The 20,337-nt window shown below is 48.8% G+C and overlaps 2 protein-coding genes across 2 annotated transcripts; both read right to left on the bottom strand.

Annotated features, from left to right (window-relative positions):
* Window positions 1-785: 785 nt before the first annotated feature.
* cep83 (centrosomal protein 83) lies at window positions 786-10,281 on the bottom strand (the record flags this gene model as incomplete). Its single annotated transcript, XM_080538396.1, has 16 exons — window positions 786-926; window positions 1,615-1,807; window positions 2,075-2,178; window positions 2,352-2,481; window positions 3,149-3,306; window positions 3,423-3,498; window positions 4,207-4,365; window positions 4,515-4,659; window positions 6,065-6,179; window positions 7,221-7,352; window positions 7,892-8,143; window positions 8,438-8,569; window positions 9,006-9,098; window positions 9,553-9,703; window positions 9,813-10,019; window positions 10,232-10,281. The coding sequence occupies 16 exons, from the start codon at window positions 10,279-10,281 to the stop codon at window positions 786-788; spliced, it is 2,238 nt and encodes a 745-aa protein (XP_080394522.1).
* A 3,190-nt stretch (window positions 10,282-13,471) lies between these two features.
* Window positions 13,472-20,011, bottom strand: hcfc2 (host cell factor C2; the record flags this gene model as incomplete). The annotated part of the gene is made up of 16 exons (XM_080538395.1): window positions 13,472-13,548; window positions 13,776-14,079; window positions 14,318-14,503; window positions 14,702-14,845; window positions 15,003-15,052; window positions 15,936-16,016; window positions 16,096-16,201; window positions 16,364-16,425; window positions 16,609-16,812; window positions 17,650-17,856; window positions 18,058-18,161; window positions 18,310-18,394; window positions 18,642-18,844; window positions 18,965-19,125; window positions 19,286-19,434; window positions 19,837-20,011. The coding sequence occupies 16 exons, from the start codon at window positions 20,009-20,011 to the stop codon at window positions 13,472-13,474; spliced, it is 2,298 nt and encodes a 765-aa protein (XP_080394521.1).
* Window positions 20,012-20,337: the final 326 nt, after the last annotated feature.

Genomic DNA, 20,337 nt, shown 5'->3' with positions numbered 1-20,337 from the left:
CTTCAGCCAGACTTTAAACCTTGAGGCTGGAACTACCTGTCCTCTAATGGCTCCAAATCTCTCTTTTGACCTTTTCATTTGTGCATGAGTCATTGTGGTTCCCCAAGCAACAACTGATAAACATGTGAGACGAGGTTACAGTGCAGTTAACCACAAAGGAGGACTAGTGGTTTACTTCAGATCGTCAACCAGCACAGAACAAATGGAGGCTTGACAAAGCTTCAAATGTATTCATGAAAAGTACAAAACACATATTACAAAAGAAAAATAAAATTTTGTGCAAGTCACGACCTGGGGGGTATTGCATCAACATCACTAAAGGAAAATGCAGGCTTATTTCAATAAGCCTCACAAAATGTATCAAAATCAACCTGGATTTTCCTAGTGACGTTGATGGAACATCCCCCTGTAGTGTCATAAAACATGTTCCAGAGTGCCTTAGGAATTCTTTAGACAACGAACATTTTGTAAACATTTGAAAAACCTGAGTCACTGGTTGGCCATTAAGATTTTTCTATATTATTATATACACAGGCATTGAGAGTCTAGGCATGGGACGACTCCACAACTGCTACTAACTGTACCGAGGAATGTAAACATTTATAAAAAAAACTATTGTCATTTTGTTTCTATTTGCAAATGTAAAATGTGCCAATAAAAAGAATAAATAATACAATTGTTTTCACAATAGGTGCTCACCGATTAAATTGATCAAATTGATTGACAGGATATGCGATCACAAATCACTCTTATGGTTGTGTAAACCCCAAGGCTGATTGGGGGGGTCAAAGTTCAGGGAGGGAGTCAGGCAGGCCGAAGCCCCGCTCCGTGGGAGCCCCCAACTCCTGGAGCTGCTGCTGCTGAGTGCACTCCAACTCCTCCAACCTCTGACGCAACTGGAACAACTCCCTCTGGTGCTGCTCCTCCTGAGAGAGAGACAGAGAGAGAGAGAGAGAGAGAGAGAGAGGGACAGAGAGAGAGAGAGACAGAGAGAGAGAGAGAGAGAGAGACAGAGAGAGAGAGAGAGAGGGACAGAGAGAGAGAGACAGACAGAGAGAGAGAGACAGAGAGAGAGACAGACAGACAGACAGAGAGAGAGAGACAGAGAGAGACAGACACAGAGAGAGAGAGAGAGAGAGAGAGACAGAGAGAGAGACAGACAGAGAGAGAGAGAGAGGGACAGAGAGACAGACACAGAGAGAGACAGACAGACAGACAGAGAGAGAGAGAGACAGAGAGAGACAGACAGACAGACAGAGAGAGAGAGAGAGAGAGAGAGAGAGAGACAGAGAGAGACAGAGATAGAGAGGGACAGAGAGAGAGAGACAGACAGAGAGAGAGAGAGAGAGAGAGAGAGAGAGAAAGGGGGATGCAACTCTTTTTTAATGTTCTTGTCTTGGTTGTTTTGTCTACCAAGCGAGGACCACGTTGGAAACAAGTGTTTCAGTTACGCTTTTACGTGCTATCCTCTGGGAAGTACTGTCTGTACTTTTTTTTACCAAAATAAATCAATCAAATCAAAACTGGTAGACTTCTATCATGCTGCTTACAATTCAAAGTAGTTATGAGAAGTGTTTGCTGTTGACTGTTTGGCCAGGCTTCTATAGGACTCACGTGAAGGCTCGGGAAGGACCCCTGAGGCCCGGAGGTGAGGTTGAGGTTGGGGCCGTGTGTGGAGATAAGGTAGGCGGGGCCTGGGGCAGAGGTCACCTGGTTGCCCAATAGGAGGTGGCGGAACTCGGCGTGCCTGCGCTGGAGCTCCTTCAGCCGTCTGTTGAGTTGACCCTGCTCCTCAGAGTAAGGGTTCCTTGGTAGGAGCAAATATACACAAGGTCACACACACACACACAGTATCCTCTCCTCCACTCGAGTCACCCTCAAAAAGCATTGGAGGAGAAGATCTAAGAGTAGTGTAGCTAAACTCCTGACATCCAGGCTAATGTCTGGATGCCATATCTATGTTATGACTGGTAATCCTGGGGGGTATTTCAACGTCGCTAAAGGGTAATATAGCCTTATTTTGAGAAGTCTCACAAGGCTAAAAACAGTAAGCCTGGATCCCCAGGTTACGTACTTCTTGGCGGAGCTGAACTGCAGCTCCAGCTCTGCTATCTTAGCCTCCAGCAGCTGGACCTTGTCCTGGTGTCTCTTCTCCTTGTTCTCCGTCAGGGTCTTCCTCTACAACACACACACACACGCACACACACACACACACACACACACACAGTCATGAGTGTCCAAAATAACACATCATAACAGGAGAAGAAAACAGCCAAAGGGGTAAGTGAGTAGTCTGGTTGGGGAGTGAAAGGACAGGGAGCGGTAGGTAGGAGAGGCAGCAGCAGCAGCACCTTCTTCTGGGCCAGCGCTGCCCTCTGCAGTTTGTCCCGGGCCTGGCTGTACTTCTCCTGCAGCTCCGCCTCCGCCTCCTGGAGCTTGTGCTTCTCCTCCAACCACTCCACACGCCGCTCCTCCACCAGCCTACAGAGAGAGGGAGGGAGGGAGAGAGAGAGGGAGAGAAGGGGGGGAGGGAGAGAGAGAGAGAAAGAAGGGGGAGAGAGAGAGAGAGAGGGACAGACAGAGAGAGAGAGAGGGACAGACAGACACAGAGAGAGAGAGACAGAGAGAGAGAGAGAGAGAGAGAGAGAGAGTGCTGCAATGTCAGGAAACCGAAGCCTAAGAATTTTACTCTCTCACACTTGTGTAACATGATGTAAGAATACAACTTGAAACACGCCTAATCTAGTGACGGAAGTCTAGTGATGGAGCCAGTGTGTCTATGATGTCTGCGTGTTATGAGGTTGTGTGGCTTGTTTGTAAAGCTCTCACTGGCACAGCGCCAGAATATCTGAAAGACCTTTTGCTGAGCATATCAGCCCAATGACGCTGGTTTGCAAAAGAAGAGATTTGGTGAGGCTGCATTCTCATTTTATGCACCCAGATTGTGGAACGCACTGCCAGTTTACATTAGGGATGCAACCTCAGCAAATATGTTCAAGTCAAGACAAAAAAAAACAAATCATTTTAATATTGCTTTTAAATGACTAAATAATTAAACTATGACTATAGAATGATTGGAGCACTTTGAGCTGCAACGTTTGCAGGAAAAGCGCCATACAAATAAAGTTATTATTGTTACTATTATCACCTCTCGGCTTCGTGCTGGGTCCTCTCGGCCTGTCCGCGGGCGCCCCTGGCCTCCTCCCGCAGCCTCTCCAGGGTGTCCCTCAGACGCTGGCCGGCCTCCAGCAGCTGGCTCTCCGAGTGGGACAGCGTGCCCAGCTGAACCCCCAACTCCTGGTTCTGCTGTGAGACGACGCCAAAAAAAAAACTGCCTTCAATTCCACGTTCCTCACAAGCTTGGTCTGTGGGTGTGACCGTGTGTGTGTGTGTGTGTGTCAGCCAGGTGAAGCAGTCAGTACCTGTCTGAGGTCTGTGTTCTCCCTCCTCTGGCCCTCCAGCTCCTCCAGCTGAGAAGTTTGCTGCTGCAGTTTGGTCCTGAGACAGACAGACACACAGACAGACACACAGACACACAGACAGACAGACAGACAGACAGAGACAGACAGAGACAGACAGAGACAGACAGAGACAGACAGAGACAGACAGACAGAGACAGACAGAAACACACACACACACACACACACACACGCAAACGCGCGCACACACACACACACACACACACACACACACACAACGTATAGGGTTAGACGTCATGGCATTTTACCGCTAGACACTCAAATCAACACAAAGCAAGTTGATAGTCAAGGAACTAGGGACGTAACGATACACTCAACTCACGATTCGATACGATTCACGATACTGGCTTCACAATACGATTCTCTCATTTATTTACAAAATGAGACAAATTATAACTGAAAAATATGATTTTATTTATTTCTCAGACAAAAACTATAGAAATGCTGTATTTTCTTAAAGAATCCCTTTTTATTTCTGGGGTTAGGGTATAACTGCAAAACGCAAACTACGCAATGAATGCAGATTTCCTTTCCGTTATAAAAAAAACTAAAGCAAAGTGAAAAGCCGACTACGCCCTCTGCTGGTTAAAAGGAGTAGCACGGTTAATTTTTCATCTCAACGATTCAAATTCCCCATATTTGTATCGATAATTAACTGTCTGGCCATGCATCGTTCCATCCCTCCAAGGAGCCTAAAGGCCAATTTATACATCTGCATCGAATTTACGAGACTAACCTCAGGTTTAGCATTTCCTTGCGGGCAGACTCCTCCCCCTGCTGGGTGGCACGGAGACACTCCTCCCACTCTTCTTTGTGGGCGTGGCCAGCAGCATCCTGCAGCACCCTCTGCTGCTCCAGCTCAGCCAGGCGATTCTCAACTTCCAACCTGACCCCACACACACACACACACACACACGTCAACTCTGACTATTGAATTGAAGAGGTGTGTGTGTGTGTGTGTGTGTGTGTGTGTGTGTGTGTGTGTGTGTGTGAGAGAGAGAGAGAGAAGGAAAGAACTAGAAGGAGCATCCGTACTTCTCCTCGTGCACAGCGGCGGTCTTGTGGAACTCTTCCTCGTGAGCAGCCTGAACCTTCCTGACCAGCTCCCTCTCCTTCTCTGTCAGCACCTCCCTCTGCCTCTCCACTGCCCCCTTCAACACCTCCACGTCTGACTGGAGACCTGACACACACACACACACACACACACACACACACACACACACACACACAGAGGAGACAGACAGGAGACAGACAGACAGACAAATAGGATAAAGATAGACAGACAGACAGACAAATAGGATAAAGATAGAGAGAGAGAGACAGACAAATAGGATAAAGATAGAGAGAGAGAGACAGACAAATAGGATAAAGATAGAGAGAGAGAGACAGACAGATAGGATAAAGATAGAGAGAGAGACAGAAATAAGGATGTTAGCGTTCCTGTGGTAGCCTGGGGGGGGGGGGTCTGGTGTAGACAGACAACACTAGGAGGTGGTCCTGGGGGAGGGGGGGGGGTCTGGTGTAGACAGACAACACTAGGAGGTGGTCCTGGGGGGAGGAGGGGGGGGTCTGGTGTAGACAGACAACACTAGGAGGTGGTCCTGGGGGAGGGGGAGGGGGGGGTCTGGTGTAGACAGACAACACTAGGAGGTGGTCCTGGGGGAGGGGGGGGGGTCTGGTGTAGACAGACAACACTAGGAGGTGGTCCTGGGGGAGGAGGGGGGGTCTGGTGTAGACAGACAACACTAGGAGGTGGTCCTGGGGGAGGGGGGGAGGGTCTGGTGTAGACAGACAACACTAGGAGGTGGTCCTGGGGGAGGGGGGGGGTCTGGTGTAGACAGACAACACTAGGAGGTGGTCCTGGGGGAGGGGGGGGTCTGGTGTAGACAGACAACACTAGGAGGTGGTCCTGGGGGGAGGAGGGGGGGTCTGGTGTAGACAGACAACACTAGGAGGTGGTCCTGGGGGAGGGGGAGGGTCTGGTGTAGACAGACAACACTAGGAGGTGGTCCTGGGGGAGAGGGGGAGGGTCTGGTGTAGACAGACAACACTAGGAGGTGGTCCTGGGGGAGGAGAGGGGGTCTGGTGTAGACAGACAACACTAGGAGGTGGTCCTGGGGGGAGGGGAGGGGGGTCTGGTGTAGACAGACAACACTAGGAGGTGGTCCTCGGGGGGGAGGGGGGGGTCTGGTGTAGACAGACAACACTAGGAGGTGGTCCTGGGGGGAGGAGGGGGGGTCTGGTGTAGACAGACAACACTAGGAGGTGGTCCTGGGGGAGGAGGGGGGGTCTGGTGTAGACAGACAACACTAGGAGGTGGTCCTGGGGGAGGAGGGGGGGGTCTGGTGTAGACAGACAACACTAGGAGGTGGTCCTGGGGGAGGGGGGAGGGGTCTGGTGTAGACAGACAACACTAGGAGGTGGTCCTGGGGGGAGGGGGGGGTCTGGTGTAGACAGACAACACTAGGAGGTGGTCCTGGGGGAGGGGGGGGGTCTGGTGTAGACAGACAACACTAGGAGGTGGTCCTGGAGGGAGGGGGGTCTGGTGTAGACAGACAACACTAGGGGGTGGTCCACTGACTCACCCTCCATCTGGTCCTGCAGCGTGTCCCTCTCCCTCTCCACCTCCCCTCTGGACCTGGCACACTCCAGCCTGAGGTTGGCCACCTCCAACTTGTGGGAGTGTCTCATGGCCTCCACCTGAGACACAGACAGAGGACAGAGAACACAGCACACACACACACACACACACACAAAATCAATGATGCTCAAAAATGTGGCCCAAATAACTGTTATTAGATACAGTATTCTAAACAAACATTTAAGCCGTACACTGACCTGGCGCGTGTGTGTGTGTGTTGACCTCGCTCTGAGGGGTCAGAGGTTAGAGGTGAAAGGTAGGGGTGGGCATCGATGATCGATTAATTGATCGATAAGGTCTTGGTCGATCACTTTTTTTTTTTTTTTTGAATAATAATAATGGAAATTAGTTTGTCCACGTGTCACCAGATTGCGTTCGTCTCTCACCCCTGAACATGTTAACATGATCATCTTTCTGAACAAGAACCAGTAGGCCTGCCGCCTACAGTCTCTCGCTGGAGTTTAAATTTAAGTTAAGCTGGACGCTCTTAAGGACACTAACGTTTTCAGTCATCCTCCTATTTGTGAGTAACTGTTTTTTTACTGCTCCTATGGTGAGGTACTTATTTTCTATATTTTTATTTATAACGTAAAATGTGTTTTTAAGTTAAACAATTTAGGCTACTCACTGCCTTGTGACTTATTATCTGACTGTAGTCTAGTTTGGATGTGAATGAATGAATGTGTGCAATAGCAACACAAATAAAGTTTTTTCCCCAAGGAAAACATGCTTTTTTCCCGGGAAAAAAAAAAAAAAAAAAAAAAGTGATCGACCAAGACCTTATCGATCAATTAATCGATCATCGATGCCCACCCCTAGTGAAAGGTAAGAGGCGGTGACAGTGGGTGACTGACCTGGCCTGAGAGTGTGTTGACCTATCTCTTAGGGTCGACAGTGGACAGAGGTGGGTGGGTGGGTGAGTGAGTGAGCAAGCGAGTGGGTGAGTGGGTGAGTGAGTGAGTGAGTGAGTGAGTGGATGAATGACTGAGTGGGCGGGCGGGCGAGCAGGCGAGTGAGTGAGTGAGTGAGTGAGTGAGCGAGCGAGCGGGCGAGTGAGTGAGTGAGCAGGCGGGCGGGCGGGCGGGCGAGTGTGTACTGACCTGGCTGGTGAGTGAGTTGACCTCTCTCTCTGCCTTGTGCAGGCGTCCGGTCAGCAGGGTGTTCTGCTCGTGGCTCAGCTTCAGTTCTCCGTCCAGACGCTCCAGCTGCAGACGGAGCGACTGCCTCTCCGCCTGACACACAACCAGTCAGTCAATCAATCAACCTGACACACAACCAGCCAGTCAGTCAATCAGCCTGACACACAACCAGCCAGTCAATCAATCAATCAACCTGTCACACAACCAGTCAGTCAATCAATACATACATACATACATGCATACATACATACATAACAGTAAATGGGCTGACTTATATATTGCGCCTTATTCCAAAGCACTTTACAACGGCCTCTCATTCACCCATTCACACACACATTCACACAACCAATGGCGGCAAGCTACCATACAAGGCTTTGCCTGCATTGGGAGCTATTTGGGGTTCAGTGTCTTGCCTCAAGGACACCTCGACATGTGGCCAGCCGGGGGTTCGAACCACCGATCTGCCGACCGTGCGATCATTTAGACGCCGGCTCTACCTCCTGAGCCACAGTCGCGCCGCCCCGCACATCCATCCATCCATCCATCCATCCATCCATCCATCCATTCATCCATCCATCCATCCATACAAACATACGTTCTTTTGAAGAACAAAAAGACTGCAGGCTGCGTACCTCCAGGGCCTTGGCTGCGGCCGTGGACTCGGCTATCTGGCGGACCTGGATGCGCTGCACGTTCTCCGCCTGCTGGCCTGAGTTGTCCCTCTGGGCGCGCAGCTCGGCCACCTCGGCCTCCAGACCCTTCAGCCGCAGGTGCAGCTGGGCCTTCTCCCTCAGCAGCGCCTCCACGCGCTTCCCGTCACGCCACGGCTCTGAGCCCTGGACCTGCGCCACCAGCTCCTCCTTGTCCCTCTCTAACCGTGACGCCTGACAGTACACACACAGACACAGACACACAGACAGACACACACACACACACACACACACACAGAGACACACACACACCCACCCACAGACACACCCACACAGACACACACACAAGAACAATAAAAACACTTATCTAATCCACTGAATAACAATATCCATCCACTCATGCAAACATCCGACCTGACATCACCCACACCAGGGGGGTATTCCATCAACATCATTAAAAGGAAAATCCAGGCTTATTCTCGTGAAACTTATACAAAAAAGCTCCCTCTCAAGCGCACACACACACACCTCAGCGTCATAGCGGATCTTCATCTCCTCCAGTATGCGTGCGCTCTCGTCTCTCTGGTGGTCAAACTCAGACTTGAGGATGGTGCTCTCATAGCGCAGCCGGTTATACTCAGCCCTGTACTTCTCTGCCTCCTTACAAGGGAAACACAGGAAGGGAGAGAGAGAGAAAAGTCAGACAGAATTACAGACAGTGAAAAGAAAACTCAATTAAAATCCAATCCATGTACATTGCTTTGCTTTATTATGACTGTTGCCTTAAAATGAATTTAAAATGAGTTGAAGTGTAAAGGCCTGGTAGTTTTTCTCTCAACACTCCCCCCCCCCCCCCTCATTCCCTTTCAAAACCTAAAGCACCCAGCTTGAACACGGTTGCTATGGAGATGGCAGTTGCAGCTGTGACAAGCTAGCAGTGTTGCCAGATTGGGCTACTTTTGGTCACACTGACTGGACGGGTGGATTCGGCAGCTTTTTTAGACTGGTTGGGGCTGGAAAATGTCAATCCCCGTCTGGCAACCCTGACAGCTAGAGCGTGGGGGTCTCCAGTGTGCGGGGGGGTGAGGAGCCTCACCTCCTCCAGCTTGTTGAAGCGCTCCCTGACGGGCCCCTCCATCTCCTGCTGCACCTGAGCTCTCAGCAGCTCCAGCCGCTGGGGGGTCATCACCTGACAACAACACAAGTCACAGAGGTGGTGGACAAACGGGACAAATCCATATGTTGTAAACAAACAAACAACAACAAAAACTCATAGATAGCCACGTTTTTGTATTCGGTTGTTAAGTCGTGACGCGTTTCCGGGTCCAAAGTTGGCTGAGGCGCTGTCTTCGAAATGCCTCAGTAATAATAATAATTCATTATATTTATATAGCGCTTTTCCGAGGCTCAAAGACGCTGACAAATATGGGAAAAAAGGGAAAGTGCTGCGTCCATTGTTGTATGAATAGGTCCGAGTCTAAAAAACGATTGAACTGTCATTCTACCGATGTAGCACACTGGTACTATGGTGCAGGGAATTTCTGGTTTGGACCCGGAAATTGCTAAACGTCATGTTTGACGTCAGACTTAACAACCGAGTTGCGTATAAAGGAGTACAGAGAGATGCTCTGTGACTGCGGTACCTTTAAGCGGAACTCCTCCAGCTCTCTGGTCTTGTCCAGCAGCTCTCCTCTGAGCTCAGCCAGCAGCAGCTGCAGCTTCTCCTGGACGGTCTGCTTATCGCTGAGGTGACGCCTCAGCTCACCCTGCCCTCGCGTAAACTCATCCTGCAACCTGGGGAACATACAGTGGATGAGATAGACACACTCCGACACACTCCTACGCACACTCACACACACACACACTCACACACAGACACACACACTTTTACCAGGGTAGTTACCTGGTGTGTTCAGCCTTCAGGGTCTGGTAGTTGGTCTTGTGGTTCTCGCACCTCATCCTCTCGTCGATCAGCATCTTCTGTAGCTCCATGTCCGACCCGCCGAGCCCAGCGGAGCCTCCGAAGAGGACCGCCGGCCTCCCCAACCCTGCATCCAGACTTGGGAACTGGAGGGTGGACTGGGCAAGGCCAGAGGCGTTCATCTTGCCCCTACAGGAACAGGAAAGAGGGAGAGGACGAGAGAGCAAGAGAGAAACACCTAAGAGTAGGAGAATGAGAGAGCAGAGGGCTATCCGATCCATGTGTTAAAAAAAAGAAAAAAGGCTCCAGCTCAGTCAAGTTGACATTGACAAACAGTGTCTTCCTTTCATGGAGCGGCCTTCGCTCAAATGAAGCATGAAACGTTTAGAACTGACTACTACCTTGAGGAGAGACGCCCAGTGCACTCTTCTTCTGCTCGCAGGGCAGACATTGTAAAGACATCATTTCAAGAACAAGTGCTCTGGCTATAGGAGAAACGTAGCTACTGTTACCATGGTAGCCCTGAGTCCCCCAGCTACTGGCCTGTCTCAAGTGATTTCTCTCCCCACCTAACCTTGTCTCTGTTGTGGATACGCAGAGTCAGGGGAGGGCCAGGTGATTAACCTAACGCTTTTGATTGCGAAGACACTTGACATGATTGCTGGCCATTTCTCAAGCACCTCAATGTGGATGAGTAGTAATAATAAGCAGTAATAATAAGCTAGTGAGCTAGCTTTCCCAATCACAGACATTGTATGTCTCTGTTGTCCAAAGTGAAATGCAAATCACTGTCAGCTGAACTGGATTGCTTATCATCTTGTTCACCATTTCCTAGTGAGGCTAATCCACTAACTAAGCTAAGGACTGCTGCACGTCTGGCCCTTATACGCAGCCAGCTGTCAAAAAGAATCTAGCTACATAAATGACCTGACTAGGACACCGTCACTTTCTTTTGGTGTTTCAAATCGCGCTTTAACTCCCGCCGTTGTACTGCTAGCCAACGCTCACTTCGCTAGCTGAACATCTCTCTGGTAGAACTAACATGTCAGGTCTAACTGCTCTTGAGCATAGTCGGGCATAGACCTCGCGTAAAAACCCAGAGACAAAAGTGGCACATTAGCGTTCAGGCAATTAAAAGTATTTTGGGTTGTTGGAAGACTTACCTTTAGCAGACCTCGACTCCTGGCTGATAGAACTAGCTAATCCTGGAATGAACTACAAATACATGATGGATCATGGGAGATGTGTCTTCTTCGCAAAACTAGAAAAACGAATTCCATTTCGATAGAGTGCCCCCTGGCGTTTCTGAAGGCTGCTGCACTCTCTTGACATCAGACGCTACAGTACAGTGAAATGAAATTGATCAACTGAAACTATTTTCCTGTTTGAATGAATAAATGGATGGATGAATGAATGGATGGATGAATGAATGAATGAAAAAAAGATGTGCTACAATGATTACTCTGCCTTCTGTTATTTTTGGCTTCATTTAATTTAAGATGAACACAGATTACTTTTGGTACATTTTCACCTCCACTAAAGTCTGAAATTATAATTATATACACTGACAACACTCAAAGCATAGCAGATTGTTGTGACAGTTTTTATTTATTGTCTTTTTTTTTCTTATTCTTTTTTTTTAAAACCACATCTGGACTTTCAACAAAAGTCCACACTATTTACACTAAACCTCTCATTTGACACACAGCACAACATTCACATACCAACAGAACAGGGATTAGTTAGTTCTAGCTTTAACCTGGATCATTTAGGGCCAGTTTCACAGACAAGTCTTAAGCCTAGTCCAGGATTAAATCACAATGGAAAATCTCCATTGAGGATGCTTTTTAGTCTTAATCTGCACCCATGAAGCTGGTCCTGAGCATCCCAACAAGAAAAAACAGAAGTGCTAAAACACCATTCTTTCCTGCTTAGTTAATCTCCAAGGGCATAACATGTGGAGACAGGCTACATTCTCACCGAGTAACAGGTACATTTATGTTATAGGTACAATTACAAAAGAAAGTAAGTCCTATACTCTCCCTTTGAACTGAGTAGGTTATTTGGATCCAAGTCAGTGTACGCTAAAGGCTAAACATGTGGCCCAAAGAAACCATGTGATTCCCACATTTCATAGAGAACCGCTGTGCTATGAAAGGAAATGTAATGACTAAACAATTGTGGTATGAGGGACGAATCCTAACTTGAGCTCTAACGTTACAGTGGACAATCCCTCCCATCCCCTACATGACTCTATGGCAGAGAGGAGAAGCTCCTTTAGCAACAGATGACTACCACCACGCTGCACTGAGGAGCGCTATAGGAGATCTGTTCTGCCTGTGGCAGTACAACTCCTCCTCCGGCTGGCTTGGTCGGGGTGATCAGAGTCAGGCTGGGGGATGTTAAATCATACTTGACTGTTCTTACTGTATAGAATGTTCCAGATGTCTATGTTTGTGAGCCACTGTACCTTCTTAATTTCCCCTTGGGGATCAATAAAGTACCTATCTATTAATCTATCTATGACCATCAGTGAAGTTGTAATGGATATATGGCTAGCTTCATTCACAAACATATGGCTCACTTCCTATAGCTACAAAACAGACAAAACACCACTGAACAAAGTATTAGAACAGTATCCATAAATATGAACTTAATGAATTATTAATTGTTATAACCTTAAGTAAGCAGTCAATAAAATAGTACACCCCTCAAAATCATAAATTGGACTTGGACGAAATCTTATGACCATATTTGCAGGAAGGTAAAAAGTGCTCCATTTGCAATCCAATTTATAGATATAAAAAAAGAAAATCGTTTTTTCTGTAGGCTGAGACTGAAAATACAACCATAGACCAGACTAAAATGAATATCTCAAACATATAATAAATAATAAAATAATAATAAAATAAACACATTCATTGGTATCTTCCCCATCCCAGATTTAAATTCGGTACTCAACCAATCACAGACCTCCAAACTCCACCTCAAGGATTGCGTAATTGATGCATGTGTGTAAGGAGCTGACCCTTCATACATTAAGGCACATTCAACCCTTCATGAGCGAGTCTATTTGGCAAGAGAGGAAAATCTACGACCACAGAGATACCTGGTTCATGACATATCTGTGAATATCTAGCTTAACGAACAACAAAATAAAATACATTAGGGAACAAGAACGGAACTGGTCCAAAGGCAAAACCAAACCAAAGATACAACCATGTACAAAAACAACAACATAAAAAAATAAGTTAAAAATCTATAATAGGTTCTTTAAAGCATTTCTGTGGTAGGCATACATGGCTTGCAAAGTAGACATGCCCTTACATTACCTCCCCTGCATCCTGGTGGATGTCTGGCAGTCGCTCTTCAACTAGAGCTGCAAGGCAAGTCAAACACACAACACGTCCTCCCTCGTAAATAGGGACAAACCAAACTCAAATCACTTACCAGGCTTGTATGTATGAAAACTAAACTAGAATTCGTACACCCTTTTTTTCTTTCTTTAAAAAAAAAAAAGAAGTCATTGTTATAGAACACACAGGAGCCAAAGACCCCCCCTGACCTACACCCCCATAAGAGCAACAGTGGCACAATCTCCCACTCTCTCCCCCCAGTGAGCCAGCGGAGAGCAGGCCTGTTTACCTGTCTGCTGCCTCCTGGTCGGCCTCTGCAGGGCTGCTGGGCTGGGTCGACGGAGCTCGGATCTTACTGGCGTCTGAAACAACAAACGGCCCACAGTTACACCAGTCAGTCAGTCAGTCAGTCAGTCAGTCAGTCACACCAGTCAGTCGGTAGGTCGGGCAGTCAGTTATACCAGTCAGTCAGTCAGTCAGTCAGTTACACCAGTCAGTCAGTCAGTTATACCAGTGAGAGAGCACACACACACACACACACACACACACACACGTGTACACACACACACACACACACGTGCATGCATACCCTGCAGCCAGCGGATCTGCGTGGCGGGGCCGTAGCCCTGCTCGTTCTTGGCGGCGATGCGGAAGACGACGGCGGGGCGGTTGGGGGCGGAACAGTCCACGTGGGCGTTGTCCAGGTGGGCGGGGCTGACCGTGCAGGAGGTCTTGGTGCCGCGGTAGATCCGGATGAAGGCCAGCTGGCCCGGCTGCTCGCTGCTGGAACTGGAAGAGCGGCCCTTTCTCACCGCCAGGTACATGGAGTACTCCAGGATCTTCCCCGAGGGGGTGGTGGGGGACTCCCACGTGATGTGTACCGAATCGTTAGCCTGTGTGTGTGTGTGTGTGGGGGGGGGGGGAGCGGGATTGAAGAACAGAGGAGGAGGGGAAACAGGTGGTTAAGTGTCGTATTTGGATTCCACATCTTCAAAAAATCACATAAATGGAGCGAGGTACGGCTCTCTGAAGCAGTCAAACGCTGAACAGCATGGAGGCGGCATCTGTACGACTTGCAACAGTAACCTTGGGTGGAATGTAAGACTTGTCTTGTAGGGACCGGTACTGCACCTTGGTGATTTTGACAGCAGAGGGCGCTCCAGGGAAGCCAGGCCGGCAGGTCTTGAACTCGCTGACGGGGCTGAAGTCTCCCTGGCCACGGGTGTTGATACCCGCCACTCTGAACCTGTAGGTCTGACCTGGAGCCAGATCCTGCCTCTTCATGACTTCATAATCCTGAGGCTCCGGAAGTGTCATCTGAGAGGTTGTGGGGAGTGTGCGTGTGTGTGTGTGTGAGAGCGAGAGACAGAGAGAGAAAGAGTGTGTGAGTGAGAGTGTGTGAGTTGAGAAGCAGAGATTAGAAACACGTTCAACACGGAGCAGTGTCTTTTGGACTAATGTTTTACATCGACTATTGTCAATTTGAGTCACAGACGCCAGGTAACAATGGATGACCTCTTTAGGGTTCGTATGTCGGCTGACGGCGGTGGTCTCCTGGTCTTCCTCAGCTGGAAGGTAGTAGTGCGTGACCTCAGAGAAGAGGGTTTTGAACACTCCCACATCGAACCACACAGAATCCTCTGGCTTCTCTCCGGGAGTCTGCAAGCCACAGAGAGGAGGAGGTAGTTATTCGTTGTTATCCGAAATCCAGAACAGATGGTATTGAACAATGTCAAGGAGTTAGGGGCTAGCAGGTGATAGTCGACAGGGTTCTTCTATGTGAGAGAGAAGGGAGTCAGAGCTCAGGAGAGCCTACCTGGTTTGTGACAGAGTTGGGATCTGAGGAGGGGATGGCAGTTCCTGGTCCTGGAGGGAGAACACAACATTGTCATTGTCTCAAGAGTGAATTATCTCCTCTGAAATGAACAATGGTCAAAAAATATATATCTCAAGTGAATTATTTCCGCTCTCCATGCTGTTTATTTATTTATTTAACCAGGAGGTCCCTTGAGATTAAAATCTCTTTTCGAGGGAGACCTGACCAAGATAGTACACCAGTACAAGTACAAGGTTACACAATTGGAGAGTAAAGCACAATAAAAACAGACATGGAGCAGATAAATATTATAAAATCTATCAATACCCCTCCGTGTAACATTACCTAAGATCTGGGAGCGAGCTCTGGAAAAGATCATCAAATCTTTTTTCTTAGCATTGAGAACCAACTTTAGACCATGTAATGAGGCTTGCCGCTTTTTAAAGGTCCTGTTACTAGGGATGGGTCTGATTCAAGTTTTTTTGTAATCGATTCATTGATGGCTACAAGTGTCAATTAATCAGTTAATTGATGCTACCAGGGTCGATTCATCGATTCATTGATGGCTGCCAGGGTCGATTAATCGATTCGTTGATGGCTACCAGGGTCGATTAATCGATTTATCTACGCCGCAGTATTTAATTTCCAGTTTATATTATGACTGCCGAGCTCTTGTTTAACCGGCCAGGAGTGATTTGATAGTGACAGCGAGTTAATGAAAGATCAGGGCCTGCTTCTGTTGGATAATATGAGACAAGTCGCACCTACAATCTTACAGACAAGCTGTTTGCTTCAGTTATGCCACTGAAAGTGAAAGGAAAATTTATAGATTTTTTTCGATTCACAGATGACTTATTTTGGATTGTGTATTTTCGGTGTGGACGACAGAAAATGACTAAGCGATTAATCAAACAACCCATTCCTAGCTGTTACCTGGTTGGTCCTTGGGTGGAATACACTCCCTTGCGTTTGCGGGCTGCGAGGTCGTGGTGGGGTCACTCTCCTGGCCCAGAGCTGTTGACACACAGAGGGTGAGGTCAGGTCAGCACCAACTACTACTACTACTTTATGTTATTGCAGACTGACTACTTACAGGGCTCTGTCTGTGTGCCTCCCTGGGTCTCTCCACTGACCCCCTCCCCCTCCTTCACCCCCTCTGACACCTCCACGGGAGTCTCCTGTTGCCCCGCAGACACCTCCTGGAGTGGGGGGGGGGTATTCAGAAGTTAACAGTGGGATTATAGTGTAGAATTTTTTACCATACAACTATTACAGTCTGAATGCAGAGTTTACTAACTCCGTGTGGCACTTACAGCAGTGTCGGTGTATCTATTTTGGGGACAAACGGCTTTGAGTCTTACCTGTTGTGACGTCTCATGCTCTTCCTGCAAGGTATGGACTGAGGCCCGGGGGGGCGGGGCATCTGGAGACAAAATAAACAGTCCATGGCTTACGAGATGTCTGTGACTATCAGACCTTCCAAGCCACCTCTTTGCCATGGTAGCTCAGCTGGACTTAAATCAATTAAAACAGAATTGTGTCGCGGGGGGTCATTTCTAATCTCCGTAAACGCCAATCGATTGTGACTGTGATGAGCTCCTCTCACCTGAGGAGTCCTGGGAGTCCTTCTCCTGGGCGTCTGCACTAGGCGGGGCCACTGGAGTGGCTGGGGAATCAGAGGCGTGGGCCAGGGGCACGGGCTGCAGCTGGAGGAGATAGCACTCTGCTGCAGGTAGGGGGCGCCAGGCCACATGGAGCATACTGATGGTGGACTTGACCAATAACACAGCCACTGGGGTGGAGGGGAGCTCTGAAAACAACATGTCATACAGTGAGGATAAAGCAGCAGCAGCAGCAGGGGTTAGAGTTGAACGTGAGGGTGGCTAAAGCCTGGTACACACATAAAGATAATCTGGCCCATTTTGGCCCGATTTTCCCCCCTTCCGACCAAGGATAGCAAACGGCCGATTATCGGATGGCTCTAAAGATTATCCTACAAGATTATCCTGCGTGTGGGCGACTCCCGAGTCCGATTGTGACGTGGAATGGAATGTGAGCCAATCAAGAAGCGGGCTGACTGACGCGTCTTCTTCTTTTCGTTCTTCAGCGATTTGACCCTGATCATACAACATTTCTGGCTTGGGGGACGACTCTAGACTGTCGTAGATCAGATCTTTATGTGTGTGGTGTGCTGTATTGGGAATATCGGAGCACGCCACACACAATACGATCAAAAATCTGTTAAGATTTAGAAAACTTAACTAGTGAGTGAATGAGTGGAGCTACACACTCACAGTAGAAAAATATGCTAAACTCCAGATGGTAAGAATCTTTAGCAGATTAAGCTACTAAGAACAACACACCAATAGGGGGCGGCTGTGGCGCAGGAGGTAGATAATCGCAAGGTTGGCAGATCGGCGGTTCGAGCCCCGGCTGGCCACATGTCGAAGTGTCTTTGGGCAAGACACTGAACCCCAAATTGCTCCCAGTGAGCGGGCCGGTGCCTTGCATGGTAGCTTGCCACCATTGGTGTGTGAATGTGTGTGTAAATGGGTGAAAGAGTGTAAATGGGTGTAAAGCGCTTTGGATAAAGGCTTTATATATATAAGTCAGTCCATTTACCAATATGAAGAGTCCCTCCTCTCACCTGTCTCCAGGTACCACAGGTCCTTGCAGCACACCTGGTAGGTCCAGCTCTTCCGGTAACCATCGCGGCCGCTCCAGATGTAGAGACGGGAGCCGATGGAGGCGGAGCAGTGGCCGGTCCTGGCTTTGGGCCCGGGGGGGGGCTCCTCCCCCCCTGCCTGAGGCCCTGGGTGCTGCTCTGGACCTAAGCTCTGCCATGTCATAGTGTCTGAGATGGAGAAGAGCGGACCATGTAAACTCCACATTTCAGCTATCTAGTCAGCTATGCCACGTGAAATAATATTGCTGACCCATATGACTTCAATTAAATTAAATGTAAAAAACGTATGGACGGAATGCTTCTTCATATGTGAACCCACAAGAGAACCTGAGAGATAAGATTGTAATCGTGTGTGTGTATAATACTGACCCAAGCTGAGCACACACAGGGAGTTGGTGCAGATCCATTCATGTCCTAAGGGGCTGGTGCGGTCCGTTTCCGCAACGGGGACCCAGCCCCCAAAAACATACATCCTAAACGGAAGAGGTACAAGTGAACACAAGGGATACTGCAATGATTTCTAATAAAACTAACTGCTCACTAAACAAATCCATATTATAAAGCAACATATCCGTAATACTCAAACATAAATATGGACAGACAGAAATGTATGTTACTTACTTGTTTCCAATGACATTGGCAGAATGAAGACTTCTAGGTAGTGGCTGAGGTCCTTTAGTTTCAGGTGTAGACCATGTCATAGTGTCTGTGTGTGTGTGTGTGTGTGTGTGTATGTGTGTGTGTGAGAGAGAGAGAAAGAGAAAGAGAGAGAAAGAGTGAGAGGAGGGGGGGGGGGTTACGATTCCATTGCTTTGATCAGTTCATCGCCACAACCACAAAGAGTTTCATTCTCAAAAAGGTTATTGTTTATGTGGATCTACAGTACTGTGGCGTTGTCAACAACAGTTGTGGTGGATCAAACAGTTGCAGTGCGTGAAGAGACGTGAAGCTACCCAGGTCAAGCTGCCAGAGGTCGCCCAGGCGGTTGCCACTCATTCCACCGAAGATGTAGAGTTTGGGGGAGCCTTTCCCACAGTAAGAGACGGAGGTGTGGGACTCTCTGGCCGAGGGACCTTCACCCGTGGTCTCCGGAACGTTCCAGCCCTTCACCCCTGACAGAGACTGCAGCTCCAGCTCGTAGAGGTCATCCAGGTACCTGAAGAGAGGTGACAATTACAGGGGTGAGATTCCCCAAAATCTACAGAACAATTCTTTTGAACCATATCAAACAAATACTAATAAGTTAGTTAGCATCTCCGGTTATGTAGCTAGATACCTGCGAACATTGCCATTAGGGTCCTCGCTGTCATTGGCCAGCCCCCCGAACAGGTAGCACTTGTTCCCGATGAGAGTGAAGCTGTGTCCGAGGCGGGGGCAAGGCGGCGGGGCGTTCTTGGGTGGTCTGGGTTTCAGCTTCTTCCACAGCCAGCGGCTCGCCTAAGTGACAACGGTCAAATATGAAACATTTTAGCATCCCTATTAATGAACGCCAATGTTATTCTATCGAGACAAAGCCAGTCAGTCAGTTTGATAAAGGGATATTCATCTTGAACTGAACTGAACTGAAGACACACCCCCATGTGAAGAGAAGCCTCACCTGTAACTCATAAAGACTGTTGCTGTATTTGCCAAACTCCACCATGCCTCCGAAGACCAGGATGCGCGTCCCTTCGCAGGCGAAGCCATGGGCGGCACAGCCGGGCGGAATGTCCCCTCTCACCGCCGGGAGAAACCATTGCTTGGACACTGTGTGGACAGAGAGGTGGGATAGGAAAAATGAGAATCAACAGATCACCTTTTGTTCTCGTTCTCTGTGGCAACTACACAGAAGTCTGTATAACAGACTGGAACAGTTTTGTCGGTTATAGAAAAGTTAGGACTGTCACTCACTGCCCCACACCTGAGTCCCTCTCCCTCCGACTAGGGACATAGCGAGTAGTAGCTAGCGATGCTACTACTGTCAGAGGCTTCAATAACGTTACGCTACTTTGCGGCTAACCGAGATATAATATTCAAACGATGTTGAGATAATCCCTCCGAAAGAGTGGAGAATGTCATGTAGCTAGCCTAAGCTAACGTTAGTCATTTGGCCATTGGCCAAGCAGGTGTCTGTGCTGACTGGCTAAGCTAACAACATGGCTAGCTTACCGGTGTTGTAAACGTGCAGTTCCTCCGCGATCCCCTCGTTTCCCCCTCCGAAAACTATAATGAGCTCCCGGATAGCCGCCGCTCGGTGTCCGTGTCTGGCCCGCGGGATCGGTCCGCTGAACGAGTGGACTTTCTTCCATAACGGGCCTTCGACGGCCACAGGAGTCAGTGCCATGGAAGAACAGCTACCTAGCCGCTAAGCTAGTGTGGTAAACTAGTTTGAGTGGTTGAGTCGTTGGCGCCTCTGACTGTTGTTATCAGAGGAGGGGGCGGGGCGAGCTGGGACACTGACTGTTGTTATCAGAGGAGGGGGGCGGGGCGAGCTGGGACATTGACTGTTGTTATCAGAGGAGGGGGCGGGGCGAGCTGGGACACTGACTGTGGTTATCAGAGGAGGGGGGGCGGGGCGAGCTGGGACACTGACTGTTGTTATCAGAGGAGGGGGGCGGGGCGAGCTGGGACACTGACTGTTGTTATCAGAGGAGGGGGGCGGGGCGAGCT

Source organism: Nansenia antarctica (assembly GCF_963989245.1).
Source record: "Nansenia antarctica genome assembly, chromosome: 8".
Classification (NCBI taxonomy): domain Eukaryota; kingdom Metazoa; phylum Chordata; class Actinopteri; order Argentiniformes; family Microstomatidae; genus Nansenia; species Nansenia antarctica.
Note: the sequence above shows the minus strand (reverse complement) of the source record. Positions and strands in the feature narration are given on the sequence as shown.